General features: G+C 34.8%; 1 protein-coding gene across 1 annotated transcript in view; it reads left to right on the top strand.

The window, feature by feature from the left end:
• The window catches only part of LOC132550454 (pyrokinin-1 receptor-like), a 33,367-nt gene extending 12,063 nt beyond the window's left edge, over positions 1 to 21,304 (top strand). The window contains exons 2-4 of the mRNA XM_060214522.1: positions 11,077 to 11,601; positions 20,249 to 20,380; positions 20,694 to 21,304. Coding sequence (XP_060070505.1) covers positions 11,077 to 11,601; positions 20,249 to 20,380; positions 20,694 to 21,304 — 1,268 coding nt within the window. The remainder of the gene's footprint in view (positions 1 to 11,076; positions 11,602 to 20,248; positions 20,381 to 20,693) is intronic.
• The last annotated feature ends 952 nt before the right edge of the window (positions 21,305 to 22,256 follow it).

Below are 22,256 nucleotides of genomic sequence, written 5' to 3'. Positions count from 1 at the left end.
CGCACATTCTAAAAAATAGTCATATAATCAACCAAAATATATCACAGTTTCATAAGAAGTTGTGTATTCTTTCGAAAGAATCCCCGGATACTTTAAAATTGTAATTTGATTTGCCTGTTTCCTTGCAATAATAACTTTTTCCAATTTCTACTAGATTGTGAAATAGATACAGCAAAACAAATTCAGATTTCTGTTACATTACCCAATTTGGAAACCGTCTTAATTTTCGTTTCTGCAGTTGAGGGGCTTAGTTTTCAATTTTCGTTTTTCGTTTGCGTTTACATAGCAGATTCGGATACTGCAGCTATTTTGAATATTTCAATAACAATTTGTAATCAGATTAAGTATCATTTGACTAATGCATTTGCTGCTGTGATTCTACTTTCCACTAATCGCATGATGCAGCTTTGCAAGTCCTTGAATTTAAGGAATGATTGTCAAGGTCGCTTCTTAATTAATTTCTTTTTTTCATTTACTACATCTCTATCCATGAACAAATACCTCTCCAGAAAGATTTACACGAAGCCCCCTAGAATGTACTATTTGCATAGGATCAGATGCCTTCTGCCTAATTGACGTCTCTCGAATAGTAAATCTTAATCAATTCAAGTAAGTAATGTCACGATTCAAAACGTATACATAGCAAACTCATTCATCTTTTTATCGGTCGACTGAAAATGTGGCATATTACATCGGTTGATAATGTAGAGATATTACAGTTTCCAAACTACAAACAAACAGAAATTTGTTTTGAATGTAGTACTTATCTATATCACCGTAAAGGATATCACAGATCACACGATTAGAAATCAATAGGAGTTGGACTATTGTCATTCTTATTGACTCAAATTGTGAAAATAAAGGGGTGAATTCCAACAAAATAGCACTGTGTGCACAGGACAGTAAAATACTTAGTATTTATCTAATTCCGACACTGATTATCTTTATGTAGCAGTCTGCCTTTTTAAGTGTTTAACAATGTCTGTTCTAATTCATCACAAACTAATGAGAAACAAGTGTGGTATTTATAGTCCTCAAAACAGCCAGGAACATTTGATAATTGTGTCCAAAGTTGTTAGGATCACAGACGGACGCTTTCATAGCTCTAGTACGCTGAAGGCGGTTTAAGTCCACTTCTGTCCCCAATGACACCTCGCATACTAAAAGCGGCATTGAAAAGTAAGAACAAACACAGTTGTTGATTCAGCTAGACGAAATGAGAATGATGGTCGCCACTAATCTGAACACATGCGAAATCTAAATCATATACGCTGTAAAATAGCCATGTCATTTCTATAGTGATCCATGGTAACAACCAGACACTGATGTCTCTGATGTTATAAATCAAAACACGTGCTCCCCAAATCGCAATTGTTGTCATATTACATGGATTTACATTCCCTGTAGAATTGCGAGAAAGACACAAAGTTGCCATGGTTAAGGTTCTTGTATAATCGTATCAATCGACTGATGTTACACCCCAGTAGAGCTGGTTATTTTCCAACGTCTCCTTATTTGGCACACAAATGGGAAAAATATCCATTTGCCAAGTGGTAATGTACATACAGACAATGTTACTTCTGGAGTAATTGGACTTTAAGGTTCTTCCTTGATACCATCTTTAACTAGCCTAGTATACATGTAAGTAAATATGATATTCATTCTATACAAACACACGAAAACATAAAAATATTTCATTGAAGTATTTTATGTAAACAGTATTTATGAATACGCCTTTGATTTTGATCAAACATACGGTTTTGATTTCTGTGATCTTTAAGTATTTTACTTCAGCTGTAAACGCCTTTAAGAAAATCGAGAAATCCAGAATTCTGCTTACTCTGCCAATATTTATGTTGGCAGTAGAAAACACGCTTTGTCAGTTCTTACACTAATGATAGCAAATGTCAATATAGCTGTTATATTATCAGACATTGGCGTCTGGTCGATAGACATTGAAACATAATATATACATTCATTTGTATTGATTCACATATACGTGCATTGAAGGTCAAGAACCGATTAAGGAAACGATCTTCGTGAATTAAGGTAACGACGCATAAGCTCTTATCCCAGTTCCTCATCACATAACAGATTGACCCTAGATTTATTTATGCCTCGATTTAAGTAAGATGATGCCCTCTTCGTGCTGTCTTATATCTTACATATTCGTTATGTTTGACAAAACACGTGTATGGGTTAAAAGTAGTATACATAGTCAAAGCATAATTTTATGTTATTCTTTGGATATGGCAACAATCGATACTTTTTCTATATATGATCTGGACTTTTTTTACTATATACAAACATTATAATTGATTTGGAGACCATTATTTGGTGTCTTTTCTCTTGCAGAGACAAATCAGGCCAAGGTTTGACATTTTTGCACTCAACTTCACGATGTTAAGCTTTAATATTTGGACTGCATATTTGCAAAGTGAATAATACCTTTTTAAAACAGATTTAGAGTTAGATACTGGTTAGCAAAATGATTAATTAAACTTCATCATAAAGCTGTCAAACTAACCAAATTGTACAATATGTGGTCTGTAGAGATGAGCTTAATACTTTCCGAACAGATTGGACATTTTACAGAGAAAAGAAGCGATTCTTTAGACAAATTGTTGATAAATTAAGTGATCAGAAATATCAAAGAAACTAATGGATAGAAAAAAATCGTCCAAACAAATCAAAAGTTCATCTCTTTATCCGACCTTTTTATGATGTATCAAATGGAAATACGGGTCGTAAGGATGTGTTAAAAGTCAATCCATGTATCTGAATGAACTCTCCATTATTGTCTCCTTCTTTTGATTTGTGCTCTTTTGGTATTCTGTCCGTCACCTTGATGCTGCTAGTAAATTTGTATCCGACAATGCTGGTAGCATTATTTGTGTGGCAATTTACATGCAATTTAGCAGTGAAGCACGTTTGAGAGGTACCAGTCACATTTGTCCTGACCAATTACTGCAACATGTGACACTTCAAGATGACAACAATTTTAACCAAAGTATACCACTATATTCATACACCATGATTCTAGCTACGGTCACTTATCAAGAAATATCAACATGCCAACATAATCATTATACTAACTCAAATTCAATAAAACTATGCCAAAATATGAACAAAAGAACGATTTCCATGGAGACCACTGAAAAAGTATTACAAAATGAGTAAGCACAACTTCAGCTTCATCGACGACGATGTAAATTTTGGTCAAGTTATATGAGATCAAAGTATCCAAACTATTCTTATGACTTTCTGTTCTTCTAATGTAACTTGAGTGTCTTGACATTTATTTCTTCTTTTTTCAAACAAATGAAAATTGAAACGATTTACGGGCTCAGTTGCAAACATTGACACTTTTGTGGTAATATCTAAAGCATATATCGTGTTAAATTTTGGTTTTGAATGTCAAAGTGCTTTCAGCAAATCATGACAGAAACAAATTAAAGCCTTGTATACTGGCACTCAATAATATATGCTTGTTTTTTTTTTCACTGAAGCACATTAGGAAATAAAAGTTTGGTTAGCCCGTAGTTAGTATAATGTACTCGAGTATGGTGCAAACTGGATGATACTGAATTAGCACAATTAAGTTTAATGGTACTCTAAAGGCAACACTGAGTGCGTCGTAGTTTGTGTTTTCACGACACACAATCCATGGTTATTTACAAGTAGGCAAAATCTTAATCGAAGGCTACTGTTTAGACAATATAAAGAAAGCACATGTATAAAAAGCCGTTTATGAAACACAAATATTCTGTAGGAACCTTTCGCCCTTACAGGTTCAGCTGTTGCGCTTATGTGGAAGACTCTTAACTCTATAACGAGGTTTTATGAAAAAAGATCAAAAGAAAGTAAAACTTATAACCTGTAAATTTAGTAAGAATAAAAATGTATATAAAATCGCAAGAGAACTGGAGAGCATCGTAGAACCTGAAATAGTTGAAATCACGATTTTTTGTAATTATTCTTTGACATTTGCCCATGCATATCTTATCATCATGTTTAGCCCCCTGATCGTGTATAGATTAATCTGAAGCAAAAAAAATACACATTATTTTTGTCTGAGTGAATAATGTGTATCGTAATATCGTAATTGCATTGTCTGATTGAGTAATTATAACATTGTATACATTCACATTCAGTTCGTTCTCGTCACGAATTGATATATTATTAACTAGCTGTGTAGCCTCTTTTCGTCCTTGTTTCCAATAGTTTGACGGTCTACCAATATTCAAGATCGTTAATGAAAAACAACAATACATTTATCGATAAGATGACGTTCTATCTGACAGTCATTCGTGCATACTTTTCCACACGTTACTGTCATATTGTGTACGATGTTGTTTACAATGTCCACAATTATTTATTTCAGTTAGGTACTGTGTTTTTTCTCTAACTAACGACCCGATACAAAGTAAGCCTCAAATATCAATCAACTCAGAAATATGCATAGCAACCAAAAGCTACATCAAGAAAAAAGACTAATATCATAATATTCACAGATATTATCTAGAATGTCTAGTCACTCGAGCCATGTCTTCTCCTTTGGTAAATACCGACAGATTCAACCTATAATATTATATATATGTATATCTATGGTTTCAAAAGGACGTTTTAAACTTTGTGTGTTATTATAAAAATAACACTGTCTTGTAACATGCTGCAGGACTGGAGAAACGTGACTTTAACACTGAAAATAATAGATGAATGAGGAACTTTTTAGAAAACAAAATGCCAAGTTATCCATATATGTCTACTTCATGTTGTCTCGATGAAGAAAAACATTTTTCTGGAAACTTCTTTTGTGTCTTTTTAATCTGTTATATCCATAGCAGTGAACATTACTCGAACCAGGAATGTAGTATGTAGAAAAACAACAAGAAAACACTAACACGTAAACGTAATTATTATTCAAACTTTAATTTAAAAATCAAGGAAAAACATTTTTAAGAAAAAGATTACACGCATTCTCCTGTATAAGTGGAAGGGGGAGACCGGGTGTTCCGGGGAGAAGGCGTTTTCTTCTTCGACGTCAACCACCCTGTAAATCTGTATTCGCTAGAAGAACAAGGTGGACAACAATGGAACTAACGACAAATTAACAAGCGTACAGCTTTTAACCGCACAAAACATAGAATTTTCTCAATGAGATAATTGTGATGATCATAAAACTTCCCGATAATTCTGATCAACCCGCATCACTTGAGACCTGAATTATAGGGTTGTCATAGGTTTGGGTCAGACCCTTAATGCATACATTCGTTAATCAATTACGTCCATTTTATTACCTTTCAGTGTGATTGCACTAGCAGCGGTCCAATCATCCGTTTTAGCCGTGTTCACGTGGCACTTGTTGTTGCGAGGTCGTAAAACAATAAAGCGTCGTAAATGATTCCAAACCAACCCTGAGTTTCCTGATCACATATATCAAATGTCAATCGAGAGAGCCGAAAGTGACTGGAAACCTGTGCACGCTAATTCTTTATCATCACGATATTCGAATTGATCAATGACACGCTTGACTTCCACTCATAATTAAGAATTAATGTAAACTTCTACACAGATAATGAATCAAAATTGGTAGACTGTGAGAGAGGCAGTTACACCGCCGCTCATAACTTGTTCCCAATATATCGTCCTGAGAAACGACGATTCGAATTAATACATGACAAAGCCTGCTGGCCATCAACACATTACCTCGTATTCCCATATATATAAAAAAGAAAATAATTCTGTCTGTAGATTTATACTCATCCGATTAAATTAAACAATTTCATCCACGAGTCACATTGTAGAGTTTGGATTTAATGAGCAGTATGGAATAACGAGTCTAAGCATCAACACGTATACAATTAAAAAAGTGAAGAAATTTAAGTTGATATATCAGCGAAAATAATTGATCTTCAAACAATGATTGCGTTGTGTTATTTAAAGAACCGATTTATCGAGCCTTACTGACAACCAGTACCATCATTACAATTACAGTGTGCTATAGGCATAAAGGAAATGAGTCATGAAATTTAAAGTTTTTCAACCATGCTTATGTAAGAGAGATATTGTGGTATCTCACCGTGTCCGTCATTACTGTCCTCAAATATTTTCTTTTAAATGACGTGATCGTGTTTAAAGTGCCATAGGAAAACATATGTCTCCTAAATTTCAACACGTGCATAATTCTCTTACATCTGTATATGAAGCTTTGTTTGATACCAAGCGATACCAAACAAGAGTAACGTTTTACGAAGGACTAGTAATTCGCTGAAGCATTTGACTTAATTTTTCTTTCACTTTGTCAGGAAAAAAATATCTGTGAATTTTCAAAATTACTGTTTTTAGTGCGTTCTCATTAAAATCTATCGCTTTAAGGGACTGAAAAGTTTCCATATAAATATATGTATATTTACATTCACTCAATAAATCGGTCTGGTACCTTAAATGACCATAAACCAACAGTAGGTACATAGAACACAGAACGGATTGGATGATTTAAGATAGAAACTATAACTTTAAAAATTAAATGATGTATACTCCAGACACAGCTTACAACAAAACAAACCATTTGAATTGAAAATGACCACCACAACGTGACAAGTTTATCAAAAATTATACAATTGTAATTCCTTAAGTACAAGTATGAGAAAAAACTTTATTGTGTATATACATATATATATATATATATCATCTCACATTTGAAATAAGAAAGGTTTGTTCGGTATAACAACGCCACAAAGTTAACAATAATCCCATTTTAACTTTCCCTCCTCAATTCACAATACCAGCAGCTACTTGTGTGATAAAAGTGTTGTACAAATCATTACCCGCTGTCTATAGGATAACAGCATGCGGTTGAAAGAACACTAATTACCCATGCAAATGCACGCTGGATCGGAGTTGGGGTATTGTACCATCGGAATAGTCGAAGCTCTGAATGTGATCAATTAAAATCGATTGATGAACCAGTACAGTTGACGTATGATTTTCAAAATGACAGCGCTATGATTCATGATATAAAATATTGGTGCTGAAGTTCTATTTTGTCCTCGGGGAAAAAAAGGGAAAAAACTTTCAAACTACAAAATAATTTTATTCCTGGTTTTCGTGCAAAAAGGTATCAACTGACTGACTACTCGTAACATAAGGGTTCAAAAGACAGGTTGATGAAAATTATGGGGAAGTTTTATGGTCGCCATACTGATCTCTTTGAGAAAACTTCTATTTTTTGTGTGACATGAAGGCAGACGTATTTGATGCTCGTTAGTGTACCGCATAGCTAAAACAAAAGTGAATTCCATATGAGATCTGTACATTTTGTGTGCCTTAAGAAGCTGGACTTGTTTGATGCTTGTTAGCTTGCCTATTGGTTCCCCATTGTTGTATACCTTGTTCTCATTTGAGATTGTGACATTACATAACTGCACTGACCAAGGTTTATATGGTGGGTGTCGTCAATGAAGCATAAGACGCTTACTCTTTCGGAACATCAGGTAGTATTTTCTTTGCACTTTTTCAGGAGTCTCCGTGTAAATCTTTCTTTTGTTCATATTTTGCTGAAGTTTTATGGAATATTACTTTGAATTATGGTTATTTATTTTCTTGGGGTTTTTTTTCACTGTTGCGGCAGAGATACCCTGCGTAAGACAATCAATTCAGTTTTAAGAGTGACCTAAATCCCCTCAGTGGGAAACACCGTCGTATCAATAAAAGCAAATATATATTTACAAATTGTAAAGTTACTTCCTGGTGTGTTGTCAAATAGAATTAGCTGTACATAACACGTGTTAATTGTAAGTATGCTTTATTTTAGTGTGCGGGATTCAGTTGACATTTAGTACTACTTGAACTGACGTCAGTATTACCTTCAGTTTTTATGTTATGCTACTTCTTGATATTATCTTTATATCATCCACAATCAGTGTTTTCAATTCCTCGGTTAACTAACATGGCACGGTACAGAATCTACAACTATACTGGACGTTCTTTTGAAATTATTGAATATATAAATTTCGATTGTTTTAAATTGTGGTGCTGGTAAATCTCGCATTGTAGATTTGAATAATCTTACCCGCGAATTTGATTTTCCTTCTAGATTTTAAAACTAATCAAGGTCATAGCCCTTAATCATAAGAGTCCTAGAAATACGGAACATTGATAGATCAGTCAATTAAGTTCAATCAATTATTTGGTTCTACGATATCTTGCACTAATATAAATGAAATGTCCCTTTAACTTGTGCCTTTTAGACAATTCTAACCCAAATAACAGTTGTAAGAATACGTTTATAGTCCTTTTTCCTCGATGGAGAAGTCAAATACAATTGAATCTCGTTATCTCGAAGTCGCCGGGACCGTGGAGAAATTCGAATTAACCGATTATTTTATTTACATAATATAGAGTGTTTAGTGTAAATTTGGCCGGTACCGAAGAACTACTTCAAATTATACAGGGTCTTTGAGTTTTAAGACTGCGAGATAACGAGGTTTTACTTTACTTAGCTGGTTAAAATGATTCATGGTGTTATATGTTGCAGTCATGGGTAAAAACTTTGAATTTTAGAAATACGCACTAAAATGTTACTGACATCCTGTACTTGTCAACAAAGAAAAGAAGCGTAAAGTGAGGTTTACACATTTATAACAAAGAAGCATTTAAATAAAAACTTACCTGTTATTTACCTGTTACAAAATATGTTTGTTTGTTCACTAAACGTATTTTTTTTTTCAAATTGTTAGCAAGTATATTATAATAAAGGATAATGTTCTATTAATTACACTCAGGATGTAAACAAACTTGTTACGTGTAATTTGCTTCTTTGGTTCTTAAAGAAATGAATTTGCGCAAAGTGTCATCCGTCTTATTGACAATCGATATTTACCTGGTGTGTTTATCACGATGGCAATTTCAACGCCCATCAACTTGGAACGATCATTTGAGGCCAGCAGATAACGAAAAAAAGTTGAAACGAAAAATAAGATAAACACAGACGAGAGATTTGAAACAGCATGTTTACATACTCCAACTTACATAGTAACAATTGTAGACATACAATATAGCTGTCGATATATTGGTCTGTTGAAACCAACAGTTCGATAATCATGGAGATAGTTACGTTTTAAGAAAAGAGACTTTCGGCTTGTAATATTTTTAAAACGTTCTCGTGTTGCCTTGCGATAAAAAAAAAACGGTAAAAAAAGGGAGCTTCGTTGTTATTTTTTCTGACATGTTTTGCGCCTATATTGGTATTCCCAGCGAAGAATTTATAAAAATGAGTTGATTTTAGACAGACAAGGGCAACCTAGTCTCTCCACACCTAGATGTATTTCGGTTAGTATGTGATGTACGCAAGTTGAAACTCTTAAAGGACGTTCGCAATTCTATTGAGAAATATCGTTAATTTTAGAGGTTGGGGAGCTGGGGTTTGAGAGTAGGATGGGTGGCAACATCCAGATATCATCGTTATATTCTTAAGTTGTGTAGCAGCGTGGTATTGATGTTTGGAGTATAAACCTATCATATACAGGTTTTGGACCGGATCTTTGACTGTAGCGTTGTATTACCGCAAACCGCCAAACCTAATTGACGTAATGAGGTGTCATGCTGGTGTCAAAATTACATTAAAAAAATATCATCAGTTGCTTCCATCATTGATAGACTCTGTCTTCATATAAAAAAGGCTATTAGGGCGAAGTAATCCCCACTCCATTTTCACGGACAAACGACACTTTTCCAGTAGTGTCACATTCCCTTGTACTAACACTTGATGTTTGACTACCTCACAGTTCTGTTTCTTAACCTCGTTAATTTGTCGGTATTACATTTGGTAGTACACATCAAATTAAAACCATGACTAATAAAAAATGTTGGATATTTATTTTTTATGGGAAGCCATGACTTACCGATATTCCTGTTGATAAGATTCAGATAGAGCGCGAAATTCAGTCTGTGTCAATTCCTACGGGACGGGATCATTTAACTATTAGTACACATCGCTATGACTCTGCAGTCTATATATTTCTTATTTCTTGGTTAGTTGGTCCATTTCGACGTGTCCCATAAACGACTGTGATATCTAGGGAATGGTGTCTAGGCTAAGCTAACATAAAACTCCTCACATGTCATGACTTGAGTTAGCTATCTGTGAAAAGTGTCGCTGTTCATGTTAAAGAGGAAGGTGGATGTCATTACGATCTTCCTTCATTCGGATTAAAATGACTGCTAATCACATATTCATGGACATTCTGAGAAATCCGTGCTTAAAATATGTTATCATTTCACATTTTGTTAAGATCTGTCAATAACACTCACAGATTAACGTCAATATGGTAAAACATGTCGCATTAATCATATTCATTAATGCGCATTTTGCACAAAAAATACACTATAATATGACACTCGAAGTCACCGAATTGCGATCTTTTTTGGAAACTGAAATTGGCATGCTCTCGGGAATAAAATCGTATTGACTGCTTTATTCTGCTTGTGATTTAATACCTTTCTGTAGATTTACACCCTTTGCTTTCAAAGCCAGTGGATGTTTATGTGCTAATATAATTTATTACACACTACACAACAGTGGACATGGGATTACATCGTACGAAGTTATATAGATTTATCTGCCAGAAAAAAATAAACACCAATTAATCCTACACCTTCATATGCAATTCTGTTCTGTTACTACAATCATAAATTGAATCAGTTGCTGTGTGTTTGTCGAAGATATGTGATATTGCGAGATACGCAGCGCATTGAATGTTTGCCAATGACAGTTAGAAATACTTTACGGTTGACTTCTGCATTAAACTGGTCTGATTTACTCAATTGCAGAAACAAAACGAACATTTATGGAATTGTTCCCCGGCGTTATCACAATTAAACCTACACTAATTTACAAACAACAAAAATTGATAAATATATCAAATAAATTTGGTGAGTAATTTCTTCCATTTTCATCAATGTAAAGCGTTTATGTACGTTGATCAATAGGTTCAAAATAGGTTTATTATTCTATGCTGGTTATGTTATTTTTATGTACACCCATGTGATGCCGATGATAATTTTCTATTTCAGGATTGCCTCCAGAATTATACTGCATCTGGGAAGCGTACCCATGGCGATTTGGAGAACCGTTTTGCATATTCAAGGCTTTTTTAACGGAAATGACGTCATATTCATCCGTATTGACAATAACTGCATTTACAATTGAACGCTATATTGCTATATGTCATCCGATCAAATCACAGACTTTATCAAACCTTTCACGTGCTGTCAAGATCATAATCTGTATTTGGCTGGTGGCCGCAGCCTTTGCTATCCCGTACCCGATATATACTCGCGTCTACCACTACATCCGAGTAAACAACACAGTGGTGGATGACTCCCTCATCTGCAGTATAGCGCCGCCCTGGCGGGATTTGATGATTCATGTGTTTCAAATGTCCACCTTTGTGTTTTTCGTCCTTCCGATGACTATGATCACAATCATGTATATACTGATCGGTCGGACGCTCAATTCCTCTGATTTTGGAACACCAGTTTATGCTAATTCGTCCTCCACGAAGTCCAAGGCTAGAAAAGCCGTGATAAAGATGCTAGGTAAGTTACAAACATAAATATTACTATATTTGGACTCGCTTCCGTAGGACATGCTTTAGACACAGCAACTCCGCGTTAATGTTACCACACCAATGCATGGTGGTGGAACAATTACATTAAGAGACAAAATTTGGATCAAATTGAAAGAAAGATTAAAATAAATACATTATCTTGTCAGTAGCACGGGGAACTCAATCATGCGATATTGGGGATATTTAATAAAATTATCCGACATTCAGAGGGGCACTAGCTTCAGGGAATGGATGTGCGGATGTTCAAAAATATGTTGGTGAAGTGCCATCGATCCTAAGAACTTCCGACACGGAAAACCTCTCAGAGCCATAGCAATCCACAAATGGCGGATTCTTCAATACAACAGCTACATTTAAAATTATATATTTCTTACTTCTTAAACTACTATGTTATTGTCCTTATTGATAACCTAGTACGTTATCAACAATCCATACAATACATTAAAGATAATCCCATGTGACAACAATCTGATAAGTTCTTTTATATGAATATATCCTTGACGACAAGTGAGTGTGTTTATAGACAAGTCACACAAGTTAATAGCACCTCTCTATACAAATCTATAATTAGCAACAGTATAGCAAAATCATGAAGTAATACAATATACCATGCTTCGCCTTCGCCTTCTCTAGGATAGACAATTGAACAACAACAAGTAAGATATATATAAGCACATAATCCAAACTCAAATTCAATAAAACTAGGACAAAATATAAACAAAAGAAGCATTTACACAAAGACTCATGACATTGCACAAGGAAATAAGACTAGATGTTGTGGAAAAGTAAGCGTCTTCTGCTTCATCGATACCACCAACCATATACGCTAGTCAAACCAAATAAGTAATGACAACTAGAAGGCAACCGAGGAAAATGAAATTCCATCGAATTGAATGTCACAATAAGTTGAGAAAATTATACCAATGTTAACTTTCCATAAATTTCATAAATCAATGTATTGAATTATTTCAATAGAATATCAAGTGCGTTTGCGTCTATTCAAGTTAAGTTAAACGCAAATTAGGCCCTTCTGTATGACATGCGTAACGACGAATATATGAGGACACTTGTAAATTCAGCTGTCTTTTCTTATGCGATACAACGGGGCTAGATGTACGCATTTTACCATGGTTCGGAATACAGGATAAGGTTAGTCAGTAATGTTATCATGTTAACAAGCTAGTTCGTGGGAGGATGATAACACTTAATCTCTCCAAACTATAAATCCTGTTTAACTGCTACCTTATAGGGATTCCTTTGTTTACAATCCTTTCTAATCTAATCTGCTCAAATTTGATATGAAAGAGAAAATCAAATAGGAAAAAATACGCGGAAGGACGTTGAACTCTAAACGACATGAACGTGCGTAAGAACGTTGACATCACGTGTCTAAATGACCAGACTAATATGTTTTCTAATTGTTCTCCCCGGAAATTACTTCACGCTAAATCTTGCGTAAGTGACTTTTGTTCTTGTTAATCAGTGAAAATGTAAAAATATAACTTGTTACCCGCCAGTGGACATTTGCGTCATCAAAACTGAAATGTATATCATTCAGTGCAAAACAGAGCAATCAATAAAGCAATGACGGCGATCACACTGACGTGCTTGCAGTATGTACGTGCTAAGTGGATTAGAAATCGTCTTCAGCCACGACAATGGAAATTAATGGCAAAATTGAATGATTCGGATTTAAGAATTAACAACCTTATACAATAGCTAAGACAGACGAGTTTGCACTTTGAACATAAACATATCGTAAAGAATATTGACATGTTCTTCACAATACATGAAGAAGTATCACATTACATGAGTGATGAGTGATTTTTGACATAGCGTTGGTGCCACAGTCAACACATATGATGTACGTACAGTGGAGATGTCTCGCTTTCGCGCTTGAACTGTTTTCGTTATCAATATCAAGGAGTGCACGTCTGAGTGGAAGCGAATCAGTAGCAATGAAAAATGTGGACATTTATCGAATAGGATGTTGACGTGATAATGCATTGGTCACAAGAGTTATGTAATTCCAACGCCACAATAACTGGCCACGCAACATCGGAAGTATCAGCGACGGTTTGCAAACGCGGGCGTGTCTAAATTCTGTTATCGTCTGGTAATTGTTCTGTTGTAACATATACGATAGCGGCCTTGTATGTCTAGCAATAACTGATTTCACAAGATAATACCAGCAATCTATTCTATCTATAGTTATACTTCGTCAGATTTGTTGTTAAAAATCGGAAAGCCTTATTAGAATACCAAAGTGCCAGATTGAGAATTAAGAAATTGAATAAATAGATATAGGCACTTTTATGAATAATTTCATTATAAACAGGAATACCACTGAAACAAGCGGGACGGGCAAGGAAAAAAGAGAATGAGACCGTGACATTTTCTCTTTCGTCGACGACACTCGCTGTGTAAATGGAGGTTAATCAATGTAATGCCAAGTTTTCAAAAAAAAACAAAAAAACAGATCCAAGTTCTCAGGAAAGAGAACGCCAGAATGAAAAACAATACGTGAATCAGATGACAATGACAATGAAACGTATGCCCCGGTCTCCATCAACTTGTACATGTATCTCCAAAAACACCTTGCGACTAAGTTTTTGGTCATCTATCAACAATATTCAAGAACACCGAGCTATTAGGAAAAGCCCTAGAATATCGAATTAGCTTCGAGATAAACTTATCATATGTTCATATTTCAGCTCTACCGCACATATTTCCTTTTTGATGAGACCTCAAACTAGTGTAATTTTGAACGCATAGATTTCATACAATATTGTCACAAATCGAGAGAGTAGTGTACGACTTAAACTGCCATTTTAGTTAACATGCGCTTATTCAGTTCTGAAGCACATCTTAGGTTTTGTTGAACGATTTAGAGTTTGGTTACTTGATGCCATGCAAGAGTTATTCCAGTGCCACTTGGAATGAGCCATCACCGTATAAACGCCGAGATAAATTGCCATTGCTGTGTGCATTTCAGATAAAATTAAATAATTCAAGCGCAGTTTGTACATTCAGTACTTTTTGTTCTTGTTTATGTCAAGACGCATTCTTAAACTTCCTTCCGAAAGAGTTAACTATCTGGAAGTTTGTTAAACAAAATATGATTTACTATATAAATCTCTACATGTTGGAACTTTGATATTAGTGTTTTGGATATTACCTTTGATATGATTTACGACTTTCTGTCAGACTTCGAATATATTAAAACCGCGTGTAAAACTAAGTAAATTGAATAATTTCAGCTTGAAAGTTCCGGTTTGGTTAATACTAAAAGGCTAATTCAAACTGCAGTCGTGTCTAAGAAATAATGGTGTTTTCTTTCATCGACATTTGATCACGATGCTGTAAATATGATCAGGCCCCACTTGTATAAAACATCTCAACTTGAGATTCCCTCAAGTCGAGATTTTCCTCAGCTGATATCTCCTTGAAAATATTTTGTATGAAAATTCCTCAAGGAATTTCAGGACATCCTAGCCGATGCCCTCCTCCTGTTCCTTGAGAAAATTTCATACAAGCCGTTTTTGAGGAGATATCAGCTGAGGAAAATCTCGACTTGAAGAAATCTCAAGTTCAGATGTTTTATACAAGTGGGGCCTGGTCTTTATCTTGTTTTATTTTCTCTACTCATTGTACAAAAGATGTAACTAAATTCTGCGAGACAGTTTCGAAAATAAATTAACTCTGAAGAATTTTAGCTAGCCATATCAACACATGACAGTAGTGAAACGCATTACTGTTGCAATTAGGGGAACATTTTCCAGCTGTCTAAAACTACAGCTTGTATGTACAAAAATCCCGACTTTCCTGCAAATGTCACCCTATCCCACAAGGTGTATTTCACCACGTCAACAGGTAAACTAAGTACCTAATAGCATGCTCACGTGTGTAATTATTTCATTTGTTTGACATCATTGCCTTTGTGACACTATTATATACCGACTCTTGTTCAGTTGACATTTCAAAACGCTACCGCGCCATATTCTTCGGTAATTAACTACAGGTGAAAAATTAGTCAAAAGTACATCGTTCTGAAAAAAACATTCCTACTGAAATATCCCTGATAATTTTATTCCTTAAAAGAAGTTCGGCACCATTCAATGCTACATGTTATATATGTCAGAGTGATGAAAGACAATAGTCACGGAGAAGCGATTAGCAATAGGGAATGATCAGCAACCTTGTCCCAGTACAGATGGAGAATGGTCAATCGGAATATTTTAGATCAGGGCAAATGCCTGTTGGGACTTGTATATTCTGGTGTAGGCGCAAAAGGACAATAGGCCAGAAACCCTCGTCGGCGATTTCTGGAGATTCAGAAGAAAATAACGTTAATCAATTACCTGCAGACAGACTTAAGATGTGCTGGACGATCTGATCAAATTATGTCCTTTCACGGACACTGGGCAAGGACCGAGTGGTCAGTGACAATTGCCGGAACTGGTGCTTGTCATTTGCCGATGGTCATTCTCCATCATTCTCCACGTTATGCGGGTCAATTTTCTTTGTTCAAATGGCAACAGTGAGGCTGGGAACCCAACGCATTATCATATGGTGATACAATATCCCGATACAATTGATTGATAACATGAAAACTGCGCAAACAAATTAATTGAAGAAATGACTGACAAAGTGATACGAAGCACAGTTTATACTACCAGTTGCTGATTCTCAATTTTGTACGACTGTTATGTACAGAAATAGCAAATAGTACAAAGTTAGGCCTATAATCGTGCCCAGTATTCTAGCATTAGAGAAAACCGTCGATATAATGACATCTTTGCCTGTCTTTGATAAAATCGTCCATATATAACTATTTGACACAAATTGGAACGCGACATCCAGACAGACAGCTGTGTGATCACATTGGACAGGTGCACGTTAAGTAGGTAATTGACGATTGATCACTAAAAATGAAATGGATATAAGACAATACAGAATATCTTATAATGTCCAGATCAGGTTGAATAGTACAGAATGGTTACTGAATGTCACTTGCAAGGCAGATTTTGTCCACAGAAAGCAATGCCCTTTTTCCTCTCTTAATACATCGATATCTTTTACAGCTATATTGTTGATAACGGAAACCATCAATAACTGCTTTTTAAAATAGGAATCAACATATATGAACTTATATCTATTCAAGGTATTGTGCAATATGTTTCAGATAAGATATTGTTTCATCACGCTGTAATTAGCTGTTAAAGAATCCTCCGAGCGTTTTGATAAATGTTGACAATGAAGAAAGCATGTTCAGGATATGTTTTAGACATGGCCGCCAGGAATGAAATGCTGTTCAGAGGACACATGAAATATTAGTTTGGTCAGATAGCGATAATATCATGTAGTGTTCATATATAGACAATTGCATCGTGTATGCATTCTAATCAATATTTTGCATTTCGTTTACAACTGTTTAATCATAACGTGAACATAATATAACATCGCTTCCTTATTGTGTTATATACATAGATCTTTTATGTTCATTCACATTGCTTAAGGACAGATAATATGTTAAAGGCTATGTAGCTAGTCGTGGTCCAATGACTCCGTAATATCTCCGCTTTATTGCACGTCGCTTACCACTTCAACTGACCTGTTGATTGTTTAAAATTGGGCAATGTATTAAAACCATGTTTTTATGATTACGAATTTGGTCTTTAAAGTTTTTTGGGAGACGGGGAGGGGTAAAGAGGTAAGCTGCATGCTGTTCATGGTAAAGAGGCACAGCCATGAAACTGCCGACTAGTGGACTTTTCATAATTAGCTGTAAATCATTGTGTCATGATTTGCTTCAAGTTAACTTACCATATTTTGCTGTAAATTACCGTATTATACTTTGCTGTAAACTACCGAATCATAATTAGCTGTAACCATCGTGTCATGATTTATAAATCAAAATATTTTCTTTATTGTTTAACAAAACTTGTGAATCCAGATTCAGTATATTGGATTACTGCACCTCGTGCAATGTGGTGATTTGTAATTGCATGAGTAACAGAAAGTCATCCGAGCGTGGTCACAATGCTAGTTTATCATAGGAATGGCTATCGCGAAGAATTTCCTCTGCATAAGGCTGATAAGTCCCCCAAGAGGAATATAATACCTGTGATTATTGATTTAGTATTTTTCCGTCTAAAAGTAATTGAATTTGGCACCGGGATGTAACTCACATGATATATTGGTTTCTTCTGGTGTTTCCCGTAGAGGTTTCCGTCACTCTCTCAAAAACCGGTATATTAAATTTAATGAAACAAAACATCGGTAATTGTGGTTGCGAGGTTACAATAATGACATGTCATTGATCAAGACATCAACCGTTGTCAGATTTTGATCAATTATGTAAACGTGTAGTATGATGTTGTGAACATCTATGCAACTTATTTCCTGAAGGAACAAAATGACTGTCAAGTATATGTAGAAGTTTCTTATAGATATCAATGCAAAATTATGTTTGATTTTGATCAACTGTAGTTCTTGCGTCTAGAAACTACAAACATAACTGCATGTATTTTTATTATTGGTCTAAATGGCTGCCATAAAGTGAATTCTTATTAATTGACGCCTGTCTTTTGCCGACTACGAATTAGACATTGATAAGCAAGTGAATAGTAACATTTTGACTCTAAGAAAACATTAAATTTGTTTATACAAATTATTGAATAATCATTGTCTACTACAGGGTTTAACCTCCGTGAAACATATATTCTTTGAAAACGGTATCCGAGACAGATGATGCCACTCAAAGAGTTTTTTCCAAAATGCCATTGACGAATAACATGGACAGTATCGCATGACGTCCCATCGAGTAACATTTTATTGACAATGTGATAACATATGACACCAAATGGTTTAAACAGAATATGTTGTACAATGAAACACCCGATATATTTCGGTGTAAGTGTAACAAGCAGATTCTGCTTGTTTATTTTTTTCGTTCTCAATAACCCTTCAAGTCGAATAAGTTTTCTGTGGAATTCTTCCAACTTATTTCAACATGTAGAATAAACTTTTTAACTGTACTGTTTGAAATTGACTGAAAATGAAAAGTTGTGATGTTCCCTTTGGTTGTATGATTTGAGGTTGTGCGTTCATGAAAGTTTCACGAAAGTTTATCGCCGCAAATTAAGACAGGATTGATAAACTTCTCCGAGTATCGTATAGTATACCGAAGTCTGTTTTAATACTCGCCGCGGATTTGTTAGGATGCGAAACAACGAAAATTAATTGCCGCGAAAAATTTTGTATACAGTTGCAAATAAAATTTAATATAATCTGTTGCTTAAACCGTTATCATTTCAGGTTAATGTTAGGACATAAAATCATAAACATTAACTTTCACATTTTTTGAATAAGATTGCGATATTAAGGTTTAACCAAAGCTTTATCAATCCGTGGCAACCAGACTTTATAAAATGTCATTAAACCATACACATCCGTTATGATCTTCGGAAGATTAAAGCATGTTTTGACATATTTTCTGATTATATCACACACGGGAGATATTTCCGCCGGCAATAAAGACTAAAACAACTATACAACCAACGAATGTCGGTATCATGTACGTTATAAAGCTCACATTGATGGTACTTCTGTATTCGAAGACAAAACAATATAATTATTTGAAATACACAAAACATTGGTATTATCACGAGAACATAATTACCAATAGCTAATAAGGATGTTTTTTATCAAGTGAATGATTTTTGTTCCAAATAGAATGTGATACTACAAACTAATACTGCCATTGAATTATTCGTAATGAACATTGCTTCATTTATACTGCAAAATAGTCGTAAAATTACTCATGCATGTCGAGGAAGAGAAATTACTGTGCATTTATCATACAAGGCTTAACCCTTTAATCGATCTGCCTCATGGTAACATTGGAACTTGTTGAGTTTCTTTTCTATTCTATATGCTAGCAATAATGATTTTGTGAGAACTTTACACTAGGAAGTAGCAAATATGTCTTTAGTCAGCTGTTGCTGCGAATTGGGTACAATGACATTGAGACATGTTATGCACTGGAAAGACCATTTGGAAATAATTATTTCTCTGATTCAATCAAATTATTGAAATCAAATATCGTCAATATTGAAATTGATATTATCTACAACACATAAAACACAATATCCTGCTTACATCATTTTGAAATATCATCTACATCATATTCAGCATGATATCTGGTCAAATGATTGGTACTTCCTGTATGTTGAATTCTAAATTGCATCGAAAAGTGAAATTCACTTGTGTGTCTTTGTGGAACCCTTTTAAGATAACTGCTTTTTGATTATATTGGTTGAAAGCTCAATAAATTCCAAGTTATACGAAAGTTCAAATAGTGCAAACCCTGTTAGCGCTTGAAAAGATTCTAGATTTACTCTGATATTGAAAAAATTGTTTCTTTTTTAATGACCTCAATGACCAAACTATCAACACATGATATGATTTTAATGTTTAACATCTTTCTTACTTAACAGTACTGTTTGAGCTCGGGACGATGTTTTTCATCAGATATTGATGCTTGTGTGAATGATCTGACAAATGACAATGTCAAATTGTTGTAATCGTGACATCTTTGATCTTATCAACAGTCGCCGTCGTTGTTGCCTTTTTTTGCTGCTGGGCGCCATTTAATGCACAACGTTTGATGACGTCATACATACCACCAGAGAGTTGGACGCCATCTCTAATAGAGGCCCAAGCAAAACTTTTTTATATTTCCGGTAAGAAAACCTGCTTGTTTTTGTTTTGTTGTTTAGTTTTGTCTTAGTATAACTCGGTTTGTTACCAAATTATAAAAAGTAAAAAGATTTTTTAACATCTTCTCAATGCATGTTGTAGACCTTATCACGTCCATGTTATTTGTCATCATGAACATAAGTTTAAGAAATAGCGTTTTCGTTTTCCCCGACCTGCAGTGATTTGTGTTTCTCTGATAAAAAAAAAAGATTTTTACTTGATGGTCTATAGAGAAATGTTTTTGAAAGTTATTGTGTTTAATGAGTAATCACTTTAAAATGCCTTTCCGTGTTTCAGGTGTTCTATTTTTCGTCGGATCCACCGTTAATCCGATTTTGTATAATTTGATGTCAAAGAAATTCCGCATGGCTTTCCGACGTTCGTTGTGTAGGTGTTGTTACAACCCTGATGAACTTATTGAGTTGAGTGCTAGGTCAAAATCGGTGCTATACTCTGACCGGTCTCCCAACCTGAACCAGAACAGATGTATGTCAAACATGAACCTATACCCACGCTCACCACAAATGAACAAGTCAAGATCCGGAAGTTCTCTGGTACTTATGAAGAACGGTAACTCTCATATTATTTCCAATCGCTTGACTGTGTCTAATACGCAACAATGGCCAAGCCCTCAATCGGACAGACATTGGTCGTCCACTTCAATGGACAGACTTAAAGACAGATCAGTTGGACGAAATGACAGACAACCGATCAGTCCATGTAAACGACGGCTTAATATCAAAACAAACTCTATCGTCAAGGTTTGTTCCATGACGAGTATGCTTAGTTTTACCGAGTACGAACAGGAGATATTCTTAGAGCTTGGGAGTTTTAATAGCCATACTCATCTTTATAGTAAAGATCAAGGTGGTTCTCCAGAAACAGGAGATACTGTGACATTTCTATAGAGAACAACCACTTTTACACGGGACACAAGTACACTTGTACTAAAGAGCAGATCCTTAACGCAGATTCACTTTTCACTCAGACATTCGTGACTTTGTTCTTGGTAGTATGAACGTATCTTAAATCGAAGCATTTTAACATTTGATCTTAAAATGCTTTTGCGATATATGAAGAGATAAAGAAAGGATTTGGCACAAAATGTGAATCTAGCATTGAAGCAGTTATCATAAATCGAGTTCGTTCACAAGAGGAACTGAATGAAATGCAGAATAGATATAGTAGACTTCTGAACAAAATTGGCCTAGATTATTGCAGTTCTGAATATTTCGATATTGATATTCCTAGAAAAGTCTATTGTACTTTCTGAAAGAAGAGACTGTTGCTTGAGAATGAAAAAGCATCAAAACAACTTAAACTAAAATGAATTATTTATATTACATTTATCTGATATATGTATGAAAAATCAACTATTCCTTAAACGTTATTATTTTATTATTGTGTTTTCTTGCTACAGAGATTGGTTGACATTAGCATAACTTGTGTTACCGTCTCTTATGAAATCGGTATGTAATTGAGATCCTGTATGATCCTATTCCGAGAAACGTAATTTTTCTCACCTTAATCTAGATTTTATATCAAATATATTAATAACAACCCACGGCTGTCAGCTTGCTGTCAATACATGTAAATGATATATTTCTACTGACACAGACATTATCATCGATCGTTGACTTTTTCTGTCAATTTGTATGTGTATAAATGTACATGCAGAAATTTGTTTTGACACAGTGCTAATGTAATCTTTAAGGAACCAAAAATGACGTCCTGTGATTTCTGCAGTCTTACCAATATGTTGGTATTAAATAAGGAAGGGGACAAATGGGCTAACATATACAGATTTTTTCTATTAATTATATAGGACTGAAATAGATTTGACATATTCTTCAATGCTCA

The sequence above is a fragment of the Ylistrum balloti genome, unplaced genomic scaffold, assembly GCF_031769215.1.
Source record: "Ylistrum balloti isolate Yb309-2 unplaced genomic scaffold, AGI_CSIRO_Ybal_v1 Utg370124, whole genome shotgun sequence".
Classification (NCBI taxonomy): Eukaryota; Metazoa; Mollusca; class Bivalvia; order Pectinida; family Pectinidae; genus Ylistrum; species Ylistrum balloti.
Note: the sequence above shows the minus strand (reverse complement) of the source record. Positions and strands in the feature narration are given on the sequence as shown.